The sequence below is a fragment of the Lagopus leucura genome, unplaced genomic scaffold (assembly GCF_019238085.1).
Source record: "Lagopus leucura isolate 7727_CA_CO unplaced genomic scaffold, USGS_WTPT01 Super-Scaffold_100159, whole genome shotgun sequence".
In the NCBI taxonomy this organism is placed as follows: domain Eukaryota; kingdom Metazoa; phylum Chordata; class Aves; order Galliformes; family Phasianidae; genus Lagopus; species Lagopus leucura.
The window spans coordinates 23554290-23575237 of record NW_024962335.1 but is presented as its reverse complement, the minus strand read 5'-3'; the positions used below and the strand labels follow the sequence as shown (position 1 = coordinate 23575237).

The 20948-nt window shown below is 44.8% G+C and overlaps 1 protein-coding gene across 19 annotated transcripts in view; it reads right to left on the bottom strand.

Moving 5' to 3' along the window:
* Nucleotides 1-807: 807 nt before the first annotated feature.
* Nucleotides 808-20948, bottom strand: part of CACNA1C (calcium voltage-gated channel subunit alpha1 C) — a 476152-nt gene continuing 456011 nt past the window's right edge. For 7 of the 19 annotated variants that reach the window (XM_042889395.1, XM_042889394.1, XM_042889402.1 and 4 more), the window contains 10 exons: nucleotides 20165-20266; nucleotides 18559-18686; nucleotides 17729-17878; nucleotides 16371-16723; nucleotides 15466-15492; nucleotides 14027-14155; nucleotides 13276-13385; nucleotides 11161-11264; nucleotides 8061-8384; nucleotides 808-7821 (listed from right to left, as the gene is read on the bottom strand). In XM_042889395.1, the coding sequence (XP_042745329.1) occupies nucleotides 7525-7821; nucleotides 8061-8384; nucleotides 11161-11264; nucleotides 13276-13385; nucleotides 14027-14155; nucleotides 15466-15492; nucleotides 16371-16723; nucleotides 17729-17878; nucleotides 18559-18686; nucleotides 20165-20266 (1724 nt within the window). In that variant the 3' untranslated portion in view covers nucleotides 808-7524. The remainder of the gene's footprint in view (nucleotides 7822-8060; nucleotides 8385-11160; nucleotides 11265-13275; nucleotides 13386-14026; nucleotides 14156-15465; nucleotides 15493-16370; nucleotides 16724-17728; nucleotides 17879-18558; nucleotides 18687-20164; nucleotides 20267-20948) is intronic. The other 12 variants (XM_042889399.1, XM_042889413.1, XM_042889411.1 and 9 more) reach the window with 6 other exon arrangements.

Here is a 20948-nt window from a genome sequence, read left to right as displayed (position 1 = left end):
ATCCTTGGGCTTGTGGTGACAAAAAATTGCTCAAAAGCCTGAGCCTGGAGGCATGGGAGCTCTGGTGGTCCTGTCCTGTCCTCCAGCTCTTCATGCTAGTGGTGGCATCCATGGCTTGAGATCACCTCCTGGCTCCAACCGGTGTGTGACACCACTACCTAACAACAAACCTTGAGCTTCCGGCCTTTGTGTGCAAGTTGGGGAATATAAATATACACATAATAAAATAAAAAAAGCATGCTTTTTTCTTGCGCTTGATCTTATGCCAGCATATTTTGGCTAAGCACTTTGTGGCACTCTGTGCAGCACTCAGCTGGCGTTACAACATAATGGCTTGATAACTGTGTTGTTAGAACAAATTTGTTTGATTGAAAAGTAAATGTGTAATGCGTTACTTATTATCGTCCCATTAGCTTCATGGCTTATGTAGAGATTAATTACACGGTGTTTAGGCTGCAGGCATTCCTCTTTTGATGCATACACTTAATAAAAGAGAATCCTGTAGAGAAAATGGTAACTATTTGGTTATGAATGAGTCATACCTTGGGCATCATTACAAGGTAGCATTTCTGTATGATAACAGTACACAAGTGACAGGGTTTTCTAAGTTAATGTTTAACAGGACAGCCTGTTACTATCCCATGCTGTTCTGCAGCCCCTTATGCACATGAGAGACTCCACAAACCTAGAGGGGACCGCCAGTGGGAAATAAGGGGCTGCAGGATGCCCTCGTAGTTTGCAGCCACCGCTGAGCAAAGGGAGCAATGTCAAAGCAGTTCTCGTAACATTTACGATATTAAACAAATCTGGACATTGTTTAGAAATTTATTAGCAATTTTAAAATAACATCATTCCTTAGATAAAAATGCAATCTTACAGGAATATACATTTGTCCCACACAGAGATGACCCTATAGCTCGCTTGCAGGCCATTCACTCTAACTTTTCTCTGTTGACTTTAAAACGTGCGAGAGGGCAAGACGGACTCTGGCACTGATGACAGGCTTACATGATGGTTACAAACTGTACAGCATTATTTACAAAAGCATTTCTGTGGCTTCATGAAAACTAGATATAAAATTGTGGAAGGAGGTAAAGACTTGAGAGAGGAAAGGACTTGGGCGGAGGTGAGAGGAGGGCTGGGGTGGGCAGAGAGCACAGGGAAGAGTGGGAGAGGAGGTGACTGACTGGTTTATACTTGAGAGAGGTCATTTTACAGCTCTGGGCAATTCAAATGAAGGCAAAACACTTATATTTATCAACAGTTATAGCTGATGATCAGAGCAGGAAATGATGCTCCAGGGCCTGAACTGAAGAGGTGTTGAGGAAACCCCATCTTCCCTGAAGTCACCGGGAAACACAGGTATGCAGTACCTTGCCAGGCCAGACCGCGCCATACAGATACAGGCCAGGTACAGCAACCCCATGCCTTAAGGAGTTTTGATCCTGCAGTGCTCAGTCGTTAGTGTGGATATGAAGTCAGACTGAGAGAGAGATCAGCTCCTAAATTACATTTACACTTCCCAAACTGGACCAGATTCCAACCACTTCTTGCTAGAATTTACCCAAAGCGACTTATCCCTTGGTCTACCAAGTGGCAATTGTTTGGAGGGAGACTCCGTCATTCGGAATTGATTTTTAAGGCAGTTTTGAAAGTATCTCCCCGTTTTTGTGTGTGATGCAGCAGTGTTGTCAAAGAGATATTTACAATCTGACTCCTCCTCCTCTGAAATCTTCCCACATTCAAATTGTCAAGACTGAATAATCCTGAACCAATCACTCCAATGAGCAGTCGTGAAGTTGATGATATTTAGGTAGTCTTGGTTAGCAGTCTACCTGCTTAGGATGGGAGTGGACTGGCTTAGGATGCTTAAACTATTAGAAAAAAATAAAAAAATAAAAGGCATTACAGCCTTTTTGAGGAAGAGTTTGCATTTTGCCTGACTGGACAAAATGCAAAACAAAACAGAAAAACAGGTATTTTATCCTCAGAATGATGAGGCTAATGAATGGTGTCTGAGCCCGTGGGTCTGTCTTGAATAGGAAAATGCTTTGGAAAGGGGTTATTTGAACGCTGTCAGAAAAAAAAAATGCACTGTGTGGTGGGACCATGCCTGCTCTTGCTGCTACTCCGAGGGCCTGGGGTGCAGGCACTAGGCCTGTGCTAGGTAAGGGCTGGGCAGGGTGCCAGGGCTCCAGGCCATAGGAGCAGGGCTTGGTCGCATGGCGTGGAGTGGGAGAACAGCATGGGAGCATGGAGATGGGCTCCCAGTCATGCCTTGCTAAGCCCTTGGTAATGCTAAAGAAGATTTCCTCCTTACTTCAGCCGTTGGTGCTGCTCGGCTTGGTTAGCCCTTCAGAAAGGGACTTGGTTAAGTTGCCTAACTGTCCCCTGCCGCCTGAGGCCCACACAGCACACATGGGGCTGGCAGACATGGCACCAGTCAAGGGGAAATGTTTTGCCCTCCTGGAACTTCTTCTGTTGCAGGCTGGGCAGAATACTGCAGGGTGTCTCAGATAGCAGAGGATACACACATTTTGGCAGCTCAATCAAGGTCTGTGCCCTTAAAGGCCTGTTTTAAGATCATGTGTTAACAGTTAAGTCACGTTCCCTGCATAGGGTGGGGGAAAGATGGAAGATTGAACTAGAACATTAAATTTCTTTTCAGAAAAGGATTTTTCCACTCCAGTGTGATGCTACTGCTCTGATAGCAGTTATAGCTTGGTCTGTTTTCAGTACAGGATTTCTTTTTGCTGTGTTTCTGCCTTCAGCCATACCTTCTCAGGCACTGGAGCAGCAAGGCCACAATTCAGCTGTCCAGAAACAAAGCAAGAGAGAGCAAAGCTCCACAGACTGAGATCCCCATTGGAAACCTTTTGGATCCCTGGGCTTGCTAACCCAGAATGAGACTTTAATATCTTTGCAACATTCAAAAGATGAGAAAAGAAATCCTATGCAGCTATTGAAATTTGCTTTTCTTAATCTTTGGAGAAGAAATGTAGGAAAAATAATATTAAGTTCTTTCTAGGCTCAGTTCTGTTTTCCACATCTTTTACATTAGTAAAACCTCCCTGACCACTAGTGAACTCTGTCCTTGTATTAGCAAGATGGGAACAGGGCTTCTGATGGCCAGGAATATATGTATTTTTAGTACGTACTACAAATTAATTATTGGAACTTACAAAATCTCACCACTGCCTCTGAATGGATTCTATTTACTTTGTTTCCCGCTCACTGTTCCTCTTCCCACCCTATCCTGGGACAGTCTCAACTGGCCCATACCATAGGATGCTCAGTTCTGACTCAGTGGGGATTCCCCACTTCAGCTTTCTGGGCCCATGGGTTGGGGTTTCTCACCTAGACGTATGAAGCAAGGCCTCCAGCTTCACCTTCAACACAAGTCCGCAACCCCACGGGCTCGTGGTGCTGTCACCTTGTGCGATTGTGTCTGTGTGCAAACGCGCATACATTTCATACAGCAATCTGAAACTATCAGGCAGAAAAGACACAGGAGCCTGGCTGAGACCCATACAACTGTTATATTGGCGTCAGTCTAAAGAAAGCAATGATACATTGCTTTGGAAATTATCAAGAAATGTAAAAAATGCATTTGCCCTTTTTTTGTTGTTGTTGTTTTCATCATCGTTGTCATAGTCACTGGGGGCAGGGTTCTGAGTCAGAAAACAAAGCAGAAATAGATGCGGTTCTGTACATGGCACCTCTCTGGTTGTCCGGCTGTCCTTCCGTGCTGGGTGAAGTGGGCAGGGTAACAAACCAGGCTGGACCCTGCAGTAGCAGCAGCATCCACGCCGTCATCATCCGTATGTCCAGCTGAAGATACAGGTGATGCAAAAAAGGTCTGTGGATAGTGAAACTCCAGCTCTGGACCACGAGTTCCGCTTGCTTCCCTGTCACATCAGCCACACAGAATAAGGAAGAAAAAAGAAATGCACCCGGTGTGGCTGGATCAGTACTGCCCAGAGTAATGAGCAGGAGTGGTAAAGGGATGAGGTTTGTTGTTTGTAAGAAATGTCTTTAGTCTGCAGTGTACTTCTGCAAGTCAGAGATGCTCAGTGCCAAACAGCAGATTGTTTTCCCCTTTCTTTCCTTCCTTCCATGCCACTCCTTGGCCATTGGTTCCTCCATGGCTTCCATCCACAGCACAGTGACTGTACCCACCATCTACTCCCACACACTGGGAGAGGAAGGACTCCCATGTACTTTGCCTGCCCCACTTCCATCACCCCCAGACTCCACCCCACCTGAAGGAGCACAGTAGCTCTTTGCTCAGACCTGTCACAATGTGCACGTTGCGTGTACCTCAAATAAAAAGAAACAAAAAAAAGCCACCCTCTCCAGAAAGAGAAAATTGCACAGCTGGCACCAGCAATGCCTATACTGAACACCTGCCCCTCAGACAGCACAAGGCATCTGCATGCTCTGCTAGCCATGCACTTCTCTGCAGGAGCTAAGCCATTTTCCAGTAGGCTGCGGGTATTTCCTGGCTATTGTCGGCTTTGACCCATGGGGGAGCCACAGCTTCACCAGCAATGTGCAAGGCACAGTCCTTTCCATTTTTCTCCTTCCCTTCAGGAAAAGTCCTAAAAGATGACAAGTGCTGGCAGACATCCATAATGCCTCTTGCCTCCGCTGGTCTAGGCCAGTACTTTGTTAATCAGGAGCAAGGAGCACCTCTGTCTCTTACTGGGAGGGCCAGGGGGACTTTCTAGTGGAGGAAAATGAGATAGGGAGCCCCTTTGCTGCTTTCGTTTTCAGAAAACAGCCAGCACAGCATTATTTCCTTTCAAGTAGCTTTCGAGCACTGCAGAGCTACCAACAACAAACTCACAAAGGGAGAACTGCTCGCATGCCAATCTTGGTACAGACAAGAGGGATGGAAAAATGAGGCTGACAGACTTCAGGTGGTTGCTTTCTCCAAAGACTTGGATTGGGACTCTGATGCCAGATGGTTGCTTAAGTGGGTTCACATTTCCCCAGTTTAAAAGAATTTGTTGGCAAGGCATCTTGAGCTGCTACTGGTCAGTTCAAAATAACAAGGAAAAAGTGCACTTTCAAAAATATCTTCCACTATTTCTGCTTAATGGCCCCAGCAGAGTCAAGAAGTAAACCCAAGGGCATTACAAAAATACATAATAAATGATGTACTCAAACATCTGTGAAGCTCAAGACTGGAATGAAAGTTTAGCTCTGAGTCAGATCACACCTCTGAGCACTCATCTGCAAATTTATGAAACATCTTGAAAAGGGAGAAAACCAGCAGCAGTCTAGACAGAAATCAGACACATAAAATCTAATAATATCTCCCTGGTTTTTCAGCCTCTGCCACAGGTTAAGGCTGTGTACCATCGTGGTGAATCAGGAGAGGTTCACACTCAGCAGCAGGGAAATATGGCTGGGACATGCTGCGCCATCGGATGTTTTGTGACTTGGAGCATGACCCATATGCTAAGGTCTGGGAATGTGCACGGAAACACACAAAAGTCACCAAACATCCGTGTCATGACCAGACCACAGCAATTTTCCTAAGCAACAATCCAGAGCTCTGTCCATCACCCAGTGCTTTCAGTCCAGAATTAGGCACATTTATTTTGCAAACGATTCTGCCATTTGCATTTGCTTATTCCAAGATCCTGTTACAATGATCAGGATGAACTATCTAACCTCAGTCTGCAAGCAGGTGCTTTCTCCCTCCCTGAATTGCTGGTGCCAGCTGAAGAAATAGGATGGATCTTTCACATGGGCTTGGGGATCTCGCCACCCTCTTGTGGGAAGAGACCTTCGGAGAGGCTGAGCAAAAGGAAAGAGAAGAAAGCCTGAAAAAACATCCCGGCCTCGGGAAGAAAGGTACTCTACCAACAAAGTCATCGTGCATGTTTAAAGAGCTGAGGAGGAAGGGTAATGAACACAAGATATGCAAAATCAGTAACGTTTGACCCGTCAGTGGATTGCAGAATAGTCACTTACACCAGGTACACTTTGTTCATTGTACAAATTAAAAATGGAAAAAAAATAGTACCCCTGTCCCCGACCACACGTAGAAAAGCACTTAAAAGTTCAAAGGTAAAGCTTGGCACATTCCAAATACGAAATGATTCACTTGACATGCAGCAAAATATACAAGAAGTGACTGTTTTTTTCTGTTTTTTTTTTCTTCTTAAACAAACTTAATTCGATTTGATATATTTGCTTGGCACAATTGCAATTCCTTTTAAAAAAATATTTGAAAAATACCGAAACTGACCTGAATTCAAGTATAACGGTTTCTTCAACAGAAACATCATCAATGCAATAAAACATCACACGGAATATATTGAAGCGTAACGCCTTCTGCTTGGTTGTCCCCCTACCCCATTAGTTTTTTTTTTTTTTTTCTATACAGTTTTAATGCCAACACGACTCACGATTGTATTTTAAAATTAATATTATTGCATTGTTTTTGCATATCTTGTGGAACAGAAGATGCAAAGAGTTACTGATTCCCCTCCCGACAGCAGGCGCTGCTTTGGCACTGCATCCCAACGGCCCCATTGGTCCCTGGGACGTGTGGGGCTGTGCCAAGCGCGCTGCCCGCTGCCATTATGTGATAACACAACAACAAAAAAAGGAGGTTCTGCTCGCTTGCAAATCAAATGACAGAGTCTCGGTGTACATAGTGATCGGTAAAACTCGCCTACAGCGTTATGCTTCTACCAAACGCCAATGGAGAAAAGAACCTGGCTTAAATAATACAACAATGGTCAAACCAACGTAACATCTGCAAAGGTGAAAATAAACCCAAACAAAAAGGTCGGTGGTTACAGAACCTTGTAAACACTCCCTTCTCCCTCTGAAAAATTATAATAAAAATAAAATAGTCAAAATAAAAACCGCAACATGCTCTCAAGGAAACACCGAACTGCGGGACAAGGAGAGACCCGTGCCTGGCCACTCCCCACTCTCCCACTGGCTGGCGGGGCCGGCTGTCTGAGCTCCAATTGGTCGGCAGGTGGCGTGCCTGCACTCGGGTTGGCTGGTGAGCAACCCTCGAGCTCTGATTGGCCAACAGCAGGAGCCACTGCAGTCCCCGCGCTCCCCTTTTGGCGGTGCTGCGTCCTCCGGGCCCGGGCGGCGGGGCCGGGGTGGCTGGGGGTGGTGAGGCTCGGACAGAACATGTGCAAAATGATTTTTACAAGCAAAGTTGAAGGATGCCCGCTGGAGGCTAGGCGCGTTTGGCTGGGCCGCCCTTGGGAGGCAGTCGTCGTGCCTTGTGCAGGGACTGGAAAAAGAGGGAGCTGGCTCTCCTCCTGGGCGCCGCGCTCTTTCCAGGCGGCTGCGTGCCGGGGTCCTATCCGCTCCTGACAAGCTCTCTGCCACCACCCAACTCTGCGACTCGTCCCAACAGAAATGAATGAAGAACGCTGTTCCGGTTACTCCAGGTCACGAGAACAGTGAGGCACTTCTGAAACAAACCCATTAGGAACATTGAAACAAATAAAAAACCAGCATTGCTTCCAGCCCTGGCAACTACAGGCTGCTGATATAAATCCTGCTGTCCTTCAGCTCCTCCTGACTTTTTCTACAATCCGGGTTCTGCACCTCTTCCTCTTCCTCGCCTGCACTGTCCTGCCCTGCGTCCCTGCAGTTAACAAAAGGCAACAGGTTGCCATTGGGGCTCTGCTTGCTGTTACCATTGAGAATGTTGTCTGCTGCGTTTTCCATCTCTTCTATCGTCATGTCGCAAGCATCAGCGAGTTCCTGGGTCGTGACCTCAATGAACTTTGGATCTTGAGCAAACTGCATCAGTCCTTCCGAAATCAATACCTTCAGGAGGAGGCAGGGAACCAGAGACAAAAGCAGACATTAGCACCTTGAGTTGCCAGCCCTACTGCACCCCTGCCGCGTCTTCCTGTAGCCATGCTGGCCATGGTGGCCCCTCTCCTCCCATTCATACTGCTGACCCCTGCTCTCAGGTGGGCTTTGGCTTTGCTGTGCCCTCTCAAGGGCCATGTTCCTACATTGGCCTCCACACCTCCCATGTCCCCACACCACCGTGGCCTTACCGCTTCGACCAGGCTGCTGGCGCTGCCGTGGAACTGCCTGCTGCTCCCCGCTGTCTGGCTGGGGACGGTGAGGGACACCGGCCTGGCTCTTCTTGGGCTGCCACAGTCAGAGCTGTCGGGGAACCTGGAGCTGCAGTGCACGGAGGGGAAGCTGCTGTTGAGCTTCTCGCTGGACTCAGCCCCCTCGAGGCGCAGCGTCGGGATGGGCTGCTGTGGCCAGCCTCGGCTGCAGGGTGTAGCAGGTGGTGTGGCGCACAGCCGGGAGAACGTGGTGGGGGAATGGCTTCGCTGGAGGAGGGGGCTCAGGCCGGCCACCGCCAATGCCTGCAGAGAGAGGGGGCACACGTGGAGTGAGGGCTCACTCAAACTGCAGGCCTGGGATGGCAGAGTGCTGGAGGAACTACCCACAAGAGGCCCAGAGTGTCTTGAGGCTTGGACCAGATGATCTTAGTGGTCTTTTCCAATGATAATGACCTTTATGAGGCTTGTGAAATAGCTGTCAGCTCTTGCAATGGTTGGGATGTTTCTCCAAACTCATTTTGCAAGTTTTCCTTTAAGTGGTGTAGCTTGCACCAGTGCCAAGCACCAGACTGAGCTCGCAAGGCTGAGCTTCTTTCACCCTAGACCCACCACGCTGACAGGAGGGATGAGCCCTATGCCCCACAGCCCTGCCAGAAACACCACCTCTTCTCCACTGGCTGTGACAGAGCTTCGTTTTCCCACACTGTCACCACCCATATTGCTAGCTTTTACTGCCAATTGCTGTGCTTTTTCTAAGCACCCATTGTAGAACCTGAATGAATACCAGATGTGAATTTTAGGTATGTCAGCAGATGGCAACAATTATAAAACCACCACTGGATTTTAAGGCATCTACTGTGGGTGGGAGGATCAATATCTGATGATTGTACTTTGAGCCTTCCAGCCCTTCTCACAATTACATTCACAGCCCCTGAGTCATTCAGTTTCCTTTTGATAACAAATTTCTCAAAAAGCCCCTTGCTGCACAGAGCTGATCTGACGCCTTATTCATGGTGGATGCTGCCTGTTCCATAAGCAATGCCATCAGAATCAGAAGCTCATCTCATGCCACGCAGCTCACTGCTGTCTAATACGAACAAAGGAATAAACACATAGAAAATACAAAATGTGGCTCTTGATCAGGTTGGAGTTTGTCTCTGCAACTTCAGCTGTCTCAAAGCAATGGGTTTAGTCCAAGCTTATTGGACAGAGGCACACCAGAAAGCTCCTGCCTCTTGGATACCTGCTTGACAATGCACTCTGGAGGATGAGATTTAGACAAGGCTTATTACACTTGCCCTTTAGAGATGCTGTTTCTCTCTGTTGACCACAGTGGGACCGAACTGACTGGTTTAAACTGGACAGCTAACTTTTCGATACCTGAAGTTAAGTCAAGCTCAATCGATCTGCCACTGAAATTCCAGTGAACTGCTGTCAGTGTGCTGTGCTGCTGATTTCAGTTGCAGACAAACGAAAGAATCAATTATTGGTCACTTAAAAAGTTTATCATAATTTTCTCAAGAATTACGTGCCAGAGTCCTATCAAATATTATCAAGGAAGAAAGCCCTTAAAAATTAATCATGTAAGTCACAGCCTGCAGCTGTGATGGCATCAGCATTCCTTTACACTGTGGGGACTTCAAGGAGAGCCCTAGATCTGTCAGGCAGAACAACAGAACCAGATTTTCAGCTTAGTAGAAACACATACAAGGTGTTTATCCAAAATGTAGGGTACCAAGGAGGTTGAATTACTCTTAGGGATTACTTTTTCAGCTGTATATGTATTTAGATATAATTACGCATCAGTATTTCATGAGAATCCTCCTTCAAGCTCTGAGGAACAACTGAATCTATTGTGCTTAGCAGAGGCAACATTTCCACTTCATATTCTCATTTTAAGCACTTTTGGAGGCAGATGACTTTGCAAAGTACTAACATTGCTGGGTGTTGCCAGCTGGAAGCCAGATGCCAATTTCATGATGACCCTGTAGTCTGCCTGGGGGATGCTGAGGTGGATAGAGCTCTGTCCCTCTAGGTTTGGAACTCTATGGTGGGATGAGGAAGGACAAAGAAGCTCCATCCTCTTTGTACAGGTTGAAAGGAAGTGATTCTGCAGGCTGGGCAGGGTGAGAGGGTAGGAGGCATATGCCCCCTCTGTCTGCAGGGCTGACACTGCTGTGGGGAAGGCAGGGAACTGTTCTCTGTACCCTGTCCCAACAGATGCGCTGCCACAGCTGTAGCTTTCTGCAGACCACTGCTTTCCAGAGCTTGATCCTTACAGTATAACTGGCTGCTGCTGCTGTCAAGAATGGAAATGATAAAGCATAGAGCATCCCAGGTACACTCACCTCTCACTCCTACAGCTCTTGTGACTTCTCACTCCTCCCTTCCCTGCCATGTGGCATTTTCTGCTCCTATGCCCCTGTTCTGTCTTGCCTTGGGGGAGTATGTGGAGTGGGATGCCTCACATAGCAGGACTGGTGCTGCCACTGGCGCCTGTTTCTTTTATGGTGACAGTGAAGCCATCAGAATAAAAGACACAAACCCACTCTGGATTATGACAGCTGGCTAACCGTCTAATACATGCCTAAGCATAGATTGGTAGGCTGCTGAATGCAGTTATAAAGGTCTTAAGAGGCTGATAAATTACATATATGCAGTTTATCTTTTAAATGATTAATTACCTTTACTGGCTAGTTTTCATTAGTATGAAGTTAGACTTCGCACATTTTATTCACATGTGCACTATTGTCCAAGCCAGTGCAACTGCACAACAGAGTGCAATTTGGGTAGTTATTTTTATCTGATAGCTAGGTTTCTATCGTGCTCTTTAATGAACATCGGGTAATGATAACTCTGATGACTCTCAAGAATACGTCCATGTAACACTTTCCTGGAATTATAAAAATCCTGAAATGAGTGGGATGACAACTACATTTTCTAAAAATTGAACCTATAATACGGATGAGAAATTATCTCAAAAGGTGTTTAAAAGTTGGTTGGGATGCAATGGGAGAGCATTGCACGTGACAGATTCTCAGTTGCATTGCTGGACCCTTTGTGGTTATGAAAAACGTACCTGATGATGTACCATTTGTAAAGGCAGAACTGTCTTCTGTGAGACATCTACGCCCTGGTTTTTCTGTCTTTTCAGACACTCTAAGTGAAAAGATGCTCGTCGGCCTGAAACACCAATCACAAACAACTGTGTCCATCACTCATATTATACTATGGATAATCTGAGTTCAATTTCATTTACCTCAGTCCCTCTGGAGAGACAGCCAAGACACCCACAATCAAGCTGTCTGCTTTCCCTCTACACCTTACCCTTTCCCAGGTACTTGTATTTGTCTTGCTGATTTTAATTTTTGAGACATCATTGCAAAACACAGTCGAGCGACATGGGCTAACTAACACTATTTTCCAAGCAGGTTGCAAGACAAAATTCTGGATGATTCTATGATTGTCCCAAGCAGTTAAAGTGCTCTCAAATCTCCCTGGTTCAGGCAAAAAATTTGGCAGGGCTGAGAGGGCAACTGAGGTCCTGGCGCTATGCCTGGCTGTGCCCAATGTTCAGGAGCAGACGTGTGGCTGCTCAGGTGACATTGGCCTCCCACTTGCATGTGACCTGTCTCCCTTAGCAGCCAGACATACCACAGTTTATGAGGCTGTGTCTGTATCACGATCAAGTGCAAGGGAATTAATTCAGTGGTTGAATTCACTGGTGAATTAAGTTTGTACAGATGTGGTGCTTTTAGTAAACTGAAAAGAAGGGAAGAGAAAAAATCTTTTTTTTTAAAGAAAATAAATAAAATAAAAGATGTTGGGAAGAACTATTAAAATATCTGCATTGTTTACTTGATATAAAAGTAAGCTTTACTTCTGTAATTATGAGAAATGTGCTCCCTATGCAGTTCAAAGTACTACAAAGTATACAAATGCACTTCTGAAGAATGGCAAATAAAGCCATTATTTAAGGTAAAGCTGCATGGCGCACTAAAATGTTTTGTCTACTCCTTGATCTAATTGACATTGTAACATAGGAAAGAAAATTCCAAGTCTGAAAATAGTAAGAATCTATATTCTTAATATGTTGAGAATAAGCCTTCTTGGGGAATGGAGGGAATACCTGTTCTAGCACAGGGAACTGATGCTGCCATGGAGATGTTTTCTCTTTCTTGATAAAAACCCCACCGACAGTGTAATAACGTATTGCATCACTTCACTAGAACGTAGTTAATGCAGTATTGTATCAAGGACTGGCAACAAATTTGGCCTTCCAGATAAACACAGGAATTCTCACTGACAAATATTTTAAGTTCTGAAATGAAGTAAATGCTCTTAAAATTCTCAATTGTACAATCTGGGAGGAGTTAAGTGAGCTCCTGGTAAAGGAGTTAAGTAGAGGATTTAAGTGAAGTATCACTTTAAACAATACACTACATGGTCTGATATTATTTTATATGTTAAAAAAATCTTATATGCAGAATTCTTTTTAAATTCTCCCCAAATGTCTTTTTTTTCTTTTTTTTTTTTTCTTCTTCTTTTTTTTTCTCTTTTTTTTTTTTCCCACAGCAGCACTCAGGAAAAAGGCTGAAAACTATTATACATGGAATATCTCATTTTATTCTAGATTTTTTTTTTTTTTGAGTTTATAAGGTTTCTTTTATTTTCATAAAATCTTGTGCTCATGGATTTCTCCTGAGCACAGTCTGCAGACTCAGCACTTGAAAACCTTCAGGTATAATTAGAGCACAAAGCAAATTTGAATTGTATTAACTTAAACTGAAATTCACTGTTTTCCCTGTAGCAGACAAAAGAGACAACTTCTTCTTTCTCCCTGCTGAATATACACAGAACACCATATACTCAAGGCCAGTCCACCTGGTGACTCCCTAGTGATTGTTTGGAGAGCCTACAGAGCTCTAATAAACTTCTCTAATTCATAAGATGATTAAACAGATCACATGGACTGTCCAAACAGCCACAGGTTTATATGCTGACTGAACACAAAGTCAGTAGAGCCCCCTGCATGATCAGGACAGCATGCATGCCATGGGATTCCTGGTCTCAATATCTAAATGCATCAAACACTGACACCCAGCCCCATGTATGCTGGGATTTCTCCAGCAAGATGTAAGAACTCAGCCAAAGCAGAGGAGAACAGAGCTGGTATGTTGTGAAGGGACGTTACCTAGTGCTGAGGAGCACAGAAACCCTTTCTTCGGAGAGTGCCGGGTGTCCTCTCCTTTGTTGTTTTCTGGTGGAGTAAGTTGTCTGTTTTCGTCATCTTGGTATGCGAGCCTGGAAAGGAGAGCAAAGAGATTCTAGGAAAGTAGCTCATATTGGACAGAATAACCCCTCTTCCAGCAGGAAAGCCAGGAAGATCATGCTATCAAATGGATGTGAGCTAGCTAACAGGTCCAGGTGAAGCAACAGAGACCGTGAGATAGGAATGCTTTAAATACGAGATGTGGGAGCATTAGGCAGTAGAATCGTAGAATCATAGAATCACAGAATTGCTCAGGTTGGAAAAGACCTTAAAGATCACCAAGTCCACCCACAACCTAACCTAACTACCCTAACAACCCACCGCTGCATCACGTCCCTGAGCACCACATCCAAACGGTTTTGAAACACATCCAGGGATGGTGAAAGAAGTGAATGGTGGGGAGGCACTGCACATCCAGATGTCTCATTCAGAGGAGAAGGAAAATCTCATGCAAAAGATCCAAAAGGTCTCTCTTTCAATATTATTTTGTTATTTCTCAGGGCTGAACTGCTTTTTGTTTTTCTTTAAGCTTTCTGATTCTGAATGGCACAGCTAAAGTTTTCTGGCCTTATCCCATAAACTGAAAAATTTGTAGAAAAATGTTACATCTTCCCACCTCTCCCCCTTAATTCAAGAACCACCCAAACACTTCGACTAAAGCTGCAAAGCTCACATTTCAGTAGAGAGCAGACTTGGTTCACTACAGTACTCAATGTCTTCATTCAAATTTTCATCATAAGTCTCATCCTGAGACACTTCCTCTTGGCAAACAATTGCCAGCTGGCTGTCTCTGGAACTGGAGCTAATGAGCAAAAAAGACAAGTCAAGATACAGAGACGGTAAAGAAAACCTGCTATAGAGACAAGAATGACAGGCTCCATCTGTCTCAGTTTATTACAGTGTTTCAGAGCTATGGTAGAAAAATCAGTCACTGAACACAACTGAAAAGTTCACAAACAGAAAAGCAACAACCACTGCCTGTGCCCTCTTACAGAGGAAGCTTCTTAAGTCAATACTGAATGATACTGGAAACATTTTGTTGTCATTTGCAACTACATGTATTCTATACACGTGCATATCACCCTGAAATTTTTTCCAGGGCTGTGAACTTGAAGTATAATCTCATATGGCTTCTTGGAAATTCAGCTTTTTAATCTTGCTGCAAAAGCTTAGGTTATGAACTTCAAAGAGGAGCCTCCATGACAGAATAACCTTCTCAGCTCTGTGGTGTACTGTCTCTATCTCTGAAATCCTTCATTCTACATCATCTCTCCCTCTTGCCTCTTCTTTAGGTCCTCATTTCTTCCAGTGTTTTTCACCTTTTCTCCCTTTCTTCTCATCACTAGCTGCCTGAATTCATTTGATATTTTCAAACTCCTCAGCGTAACAGCCCTTAACTCCCTGCTTGGCTCCACCTTGTCCCTCTGATTCAAGTCTCAGCCCTCATATTTCACTTCATTCTGAGTTTGTTTTCTGAGGAGTAGAGTAAAATCTGAGGTTAGCATGAATCTTTGAAGTACTGACATACAGATATTAGAGTCAGTTTTGACTAGCATTCACAGAAGAAAGCAGTGTGGTAAAGGTTTTTTCATCTTTCAGGGACTGCACAGGAAACATTATTTTCTCATTTGGTTCAAGCAAAAAGCACTAGGAGAAAAGTATATATCCATGGTACAGAACAGTCTGAAGGACGGTGCTGGAGTGATCTTCCATGTGAGATGGGAACCAAGTAAAACTGCTAAGGTTCAAAGGGTAGCTTCCCCTATTCAACAGTCTCTGTTTAGTTAGAAACAAACCAAATTTCTGTGTGAACATGGCAGGGTGTATTGCAGTGTGCTATGGCCAGAGAGTGCCTACGTGTGTGATCCCAGCTAGAAACTCTAAAAAAATATATAAAAATTTAGAAACCAGCTAGAAAAAGTCTGTACATTATGGTGGGCAGAAAAGCTCTATTTTCTGGAGTTGTCATGGCAAACCATAAAACTCCTTTTCAACCTACTGACTCTAAAAAGAAAAGCTTATATTCAGAATTAATTGGGATTTGAACTTTCAGTGGGGCAAACAATGGGCCTTAAACCCAGAGTGTGTTAGAGCATGAGAGAGAACACATACCGTCCCAATGTTTCGTAGTAGTGCGTCCTAATTCAAGGAAGGTGCACAAGGAAGCAAGGAGAGAAAAGAACACCATGTTAGCAGTGTCACATCAGTACAAGTCAGCAAGTGGGGGGCAGCTGATAACACACTGTGGCCTCCATAAGGTAGGCAGGAGGTAGACAAGCCATTAGGTTCTTCACTTGAGTAATTACTTGAGCAATGCTGCACCCACAGAATTTCCTCCATCTTATCATCTTCAGTCCTGCTCTGGCTCAGCATCTATCCACCTTTTCACATTGCCCTCTGTCTAAAAAAACAATTTTCAGCTCAATCCTGTTTTTACTGAGTGACTAAAAAAAATACTCCACTGATAAAAGGGGGCATTTCTTTTGCATTAGTCATCTGTGTGTAGATGGATGCCCAAAGAAGGGGATTTTCTGTGCTTTACTCAGTATTGCATTTCCAAAAACCTCGCTTCCCTCCTTACAGAATATCTTTGGTGACTGCTTTATGGATATGATGCACTAAATAAAGAAACACGAACTTCCACAGATCTCTCTAACTGGGTACTTAAGAGATGCATTATAGTTCCTTTTTCTTTCAGTTAGCAGTTGATAAAACAACTCCCTTTGGTGAAAAAGGGGTAAATAAGGCTCCCTTTGGTCCTTATAAAAGTTTCTTCATGATAAAGCCCAAAGAAATCAACTGTGCTGATCAGTGAGGCTGCTGCTGCTTTGCAGCGGTCAGTGGATGCGTATCTGTTACACCGTGGGCTTTAGCACAAGTGGAGAACCCAGAAGGCTCAATCCAGCCTGTGGGCAGAGCAATAGGCAGGGTGACTCTAGCTAGGCAGCAGTGCTTTGGTGTTGGCATGCTTGTTGCTCCCCCTGGTCCATTGGCCCACTCTGTGCTGTGAAGCTTACCTTTTGGATGGTAATTTCCAAGGAGCTTCTTGCACACGTATGGTGGGCGACAATGGAGTCCCATGGCCTTCCACTGTGCTGACAGTGCTGGGGTAGCTGGGTGGGCTTGGGAAGCGGCACAGGGCAGTGTTGTTGGCATTGTTGATGTTTGCATTGGAGCCTGAAGATGAGTAGCTGCTGGGAGTGAAGGTGGAGTCCACCAACTTCTCATGAGATGGAGACTCGGTATCTCCCTGGTTGTTGCCAGACTTATTGATGTGCAAAGGTCGCTGGGTGGTGAATGTCTGGGGGAACGCACTCCTGCCATCACTTTGGTAATAGCTGACATGGTTTCCAAACAAGCCTCCGGCTCTCTGTTAGAGAAACAAGTAATATTTTCCTTTGTCAGTAAGAAGGTGTGCAAGGGCCATGGTATTTCCTGTTGAGCCTGTTTTTGAGGGAAAGAAAATGTGAGGACCAGCTTGGGCACTATGGACACTGCTCTCTATGGCAGAAGATGCAGTCCATGGACTTCTCTGTCACAGAGACCTCTATAGACAGGCTGTAAAAGTGTCACCTTTTAACGATATTTCATAGGACCTTGAAGAAATGTACAGATGCATAGGTGAGACAAAGGTGTCCATATACCTCCCACCAACCCTGCGAGTGCATGACTGGGTAGGTGGCATGAAAGAGGTTACTGCTTTCTGGTCTTCACAGTATAGTTACAAAACAGTATCTAGACATAGGAAGGAATCTGAGAAGAGCACAAGTAGCTATTAATCACCTGGAGGAAGAAACGAAGAAAGATTTAATAAGCTAGTCATCTACTGTTTGGATGATGAATTATAGGAAGGACAGACAGCATCTTTCTGTAAATGATTTGAAGAGGAGACATGCCAAAGGAGAAGAAATATTACCAGAGGGTACAATTAGAAGGAATGGGAATGAAATAAGAAAGAGAACATTTAGATAATTGCTCAGGAAATTTTGTCCAGGACCGTAGGATTTCTGTTGGGCTCTGGGGTACATTTTGAAAGGATAATACTTGTGCCACTGAAAGGAAGACTAAATAAAAAGCTGCAGTGTGTCTAGCTGCTGCTATATGGACAGGAAGGTGGCTGAACTTAAGTGTTTTTTTCAGATACTTGGCCATTGTCATTCTGATTTTATTTAGATTTAATGCAGTGAAAATGTCCAATAAATAATTGGACAATAATAAAATGAGATAAAAACATGTAAAATTTGTAGGATCTGGCACCCTGACTCCACTAGTCCTTCTTGTCAGCCGAAATACAGACTGCACACAAAAAAAACCCAGAACTCTTTAAGCTGAGCTACTGGTCTAGGCTCAGCTTGTAAATTTGCTTAGCACCTACCCGGAAGATATCATCTTCAGAGGCAGCAGAAACAGCTTCTTTCATAGCCTTATCTAGCTCTTCTTCAGCTGTCAGGTCTCCAGAGATTGCTCGTCGGATCTCTGGACCAATGTCGTGAAGTGTGCGCAAACCAGCCTGCAAAACAGCAAACTGTAGAGCTTCATATCTCCGAGTGGTTATATGAGGTATAAAAGCAATGCTATTTCTTCTAAGCACAGTGAAGCTTTCCTACTTAACATAGCATTGCCCAGCTTCTAGAAAAATATCAACAAATTCAGTTTTTTCATCTCCAACTTAGAGAGGGAGAAAGTCTTAGCAATACAACCCAGGAATGCTCTTTGCTAGTCTCTTGGTTTCATCAAAACAGGTCAAAGCCATAAATTGATGGGCCTGACTGAGCAAGTCTGCAAGCTTTCAACTTTGGCTTCTCAGATCCACTACCAGAAGCCCTAGAGCAGCCACAGTTCCAGCTGAACCATGTACTTAGGCAGCTCTGAACAGCTCTTCTTTTTGATCAGAAGCTTAAATAAGGATTTCAAAGCCAAGCTTCTGACATCAGAATCTGGACAGTGCTCAAACCCCTCACTGAACTGAAGTCCACTCCAGGGAGGTATGATGATGCTTTGTCCATTGGATGGTCTTGGAACCCAGGTATGCTTTTGCTTCTTAACTGATTTTGCCTCTTGGCAACATGCTGTACCTGACCCTGTTACAGTGACTCTTTTCCAGTGGGGATAGCCCAATGCAGCCCCCACAGGGGCTGATAGGGAAGGGGGGGGGTCAAATGCCTCAACCGTATCACCCCTGTCCATTCTGTGCCCATTTGTCACCTGCAAGGAGAGTGCGTTGCGCTGGGAAGGCTTGCCCACCAGGCCCTGCTCTTTGCGTTTCTTGAACTTCCGGAAATACTCTTGAATCAGGAAAGTGGCGTAGAACTTCCCAACAGTCACCTCATCATCTGGAAAGGGGTATTTCCGGGGGGGAAAAAAAAGAAAAAGAAAGCATATCATTTTAAATGGTGCGTTTCTAAGGTGAGACTTGCAGTTCGAAGCAGAAACACTAAGCATCACAGTACTTCTTTGCTACTTGCAGCACCAGTACACTGGGCTGAATGAAGGGACTGCTCCACAGTCAGAGCTTTATGTAAGCAATCCGGAGGTGAGGAGAACATGGTGTTTGGATAGACTGGCCCAGCTGGCAGAGAATGCCTATTGCTATGCATCTCTGGATGTACTTTTGTTATGGAGAAGTGCCTCTAAGCTTTCTAGTCTCTAGTACTGGCTTATTACATACGATCTTGCTGTAGCAGTAGCCTCCCAGCCTGGGTCAGCACATGCTCTTCTGACAGCCGGGGGTAATGTATACTCCACATCTGTTCTAATTAACAGCATCTGACTGACCATCCATCCCAGATCTGATCTGGCTCTTCTCTACACTGAAGTTCTGTCTTGTGTCTAGTATGGGTGTGGGAGCAACAAAGTGATCACCTCTCCCCAGAAATGCAGTCACTGCTCAGTTCTTACTATATTTTTATTCAACACAAGCTGTTGATGAGCCATTTTTGCACCCAGCTTTTATTCAGGCAACTCTTCTCCGTTCTTCAAACCTGCTGGAAATTTTTATAAGATACAGTCCGCTGAGTTCAGAAGAGGCTGAGCAAGGTTTCAAAATATGGTTGCAACTGTTAACAAGCTGCCAAGTGGTATTTTACGTGATAGTCCCCGGAAAAACCTGGAAGGTCAGTGAAGGGACACAGTAGATGCCCACGCATCTGGGCTTCTAACAAGCCTAGCAAAGGAGGACCTGGAGTCCTGGTTAATTACAGTCCAGCAGGGATGCTGCATAGAAGCCTGCAGCAGTCGGTTTCACCATTTCTGAATGCTGAGAATTGTCCCTGTGTCCGTATGTCTTAGGTATCATAGTAGAAAGCAGTTATGTGAATAAAACAGGAATTATAAGGCATAGTAAAAGTAGTTTTGCTAACTGTGAAGAAATTAAGAGAAGGGGCTGCATCCTCAGCTTGATTGTAAGGCCATATCTCTTATACAGTCATATAAAGTCCACGTTGTCCCTGAAGCTACTCACTTCTGTTTGCTTCCTTTGTCCCCAGCAAGGCATTAAGAAATGCCTAAGAGAGCATATGCCTACAGCTGGAGTGGGGCAACATCAAGGAATGAAAATTTCAAACTTATATTTAAACATCCTTCTTCTTCCCTCTATTTTTCAGCATGTATATGTATGCTCAATATATATACGTTGGTACAGGCAAAACCACATCTTAATCTGATGAACAATCAAGCCAGGTAAACATGTATTAACAGTTTGTAGAAGAAAGCCTGACCCCTGTACTCTATCTGATGATCAGGAGGTGCAGTAGGACATGTCAGGTAGGGAAATGACAGACATTCACAGATTGGGACAGCATCCTGCACTCACCACCTGCAGGAGGCACCACCTGGTCCAGCAACTTCATACTGGTGCGCTTCCAGATTTTCTTAATTATTGCTCTGAGCTCTTCATTGGCTTGCTCCAGGTTACCTGCAGGGTGAAAATCATCAGAGACAGGAATTAAGCCAGAGCCCGCAGAGGAGCAATTTCACACGTCTAGCATGGCAACCTCAGGAGGAAAACACCAGAGCTCTTAAAGTGGTGGAAAGTTTTGGGCAAATAAGTTCTCAGATGATTGGTAAAGTCCCCTTACAAAGAGAGATTGTTTTCCTAAATATGCACAGTCATCTCGGGGTGAAGGTGACCGTGTTACTATCTCTGTAAGCCAGAAACAAGAGAACCACAACACTACTTTGTTCTGAAAAGCAAAAATCTCATCCAGTACTTCAAAATTCTGAGATCCTGTGAAGGTTAAATATAATGACAATAGAGGTCTGTTAATGGGAAACTAACTTCTCCTTGAAGAATACAAATAATTGTTGGTGAAGATTCGGCTAGAAGTGTGAAGATCTAAGCCTCCTTGTGGCCCTTTCCAGTAGTTTCCTCATAGAATTGTAACATTATAGAAGATCCTGAGTTGGAGGGGACCCACAAGGGTCACTGATTCCAGTTCCTGGCTCCACACAGCACCACCCAAAATCCAAACCATTCTGCTGAGAGCAGTGTCCAAACACTCCTCAGATTCCAGCAGCCTGGGGCCATGCCCACTGCCCTGGGCAGCCCGTTCCATGCCCACCACCCTCTGTCCCTGACCCCCAGCTGCCCTCCCCTG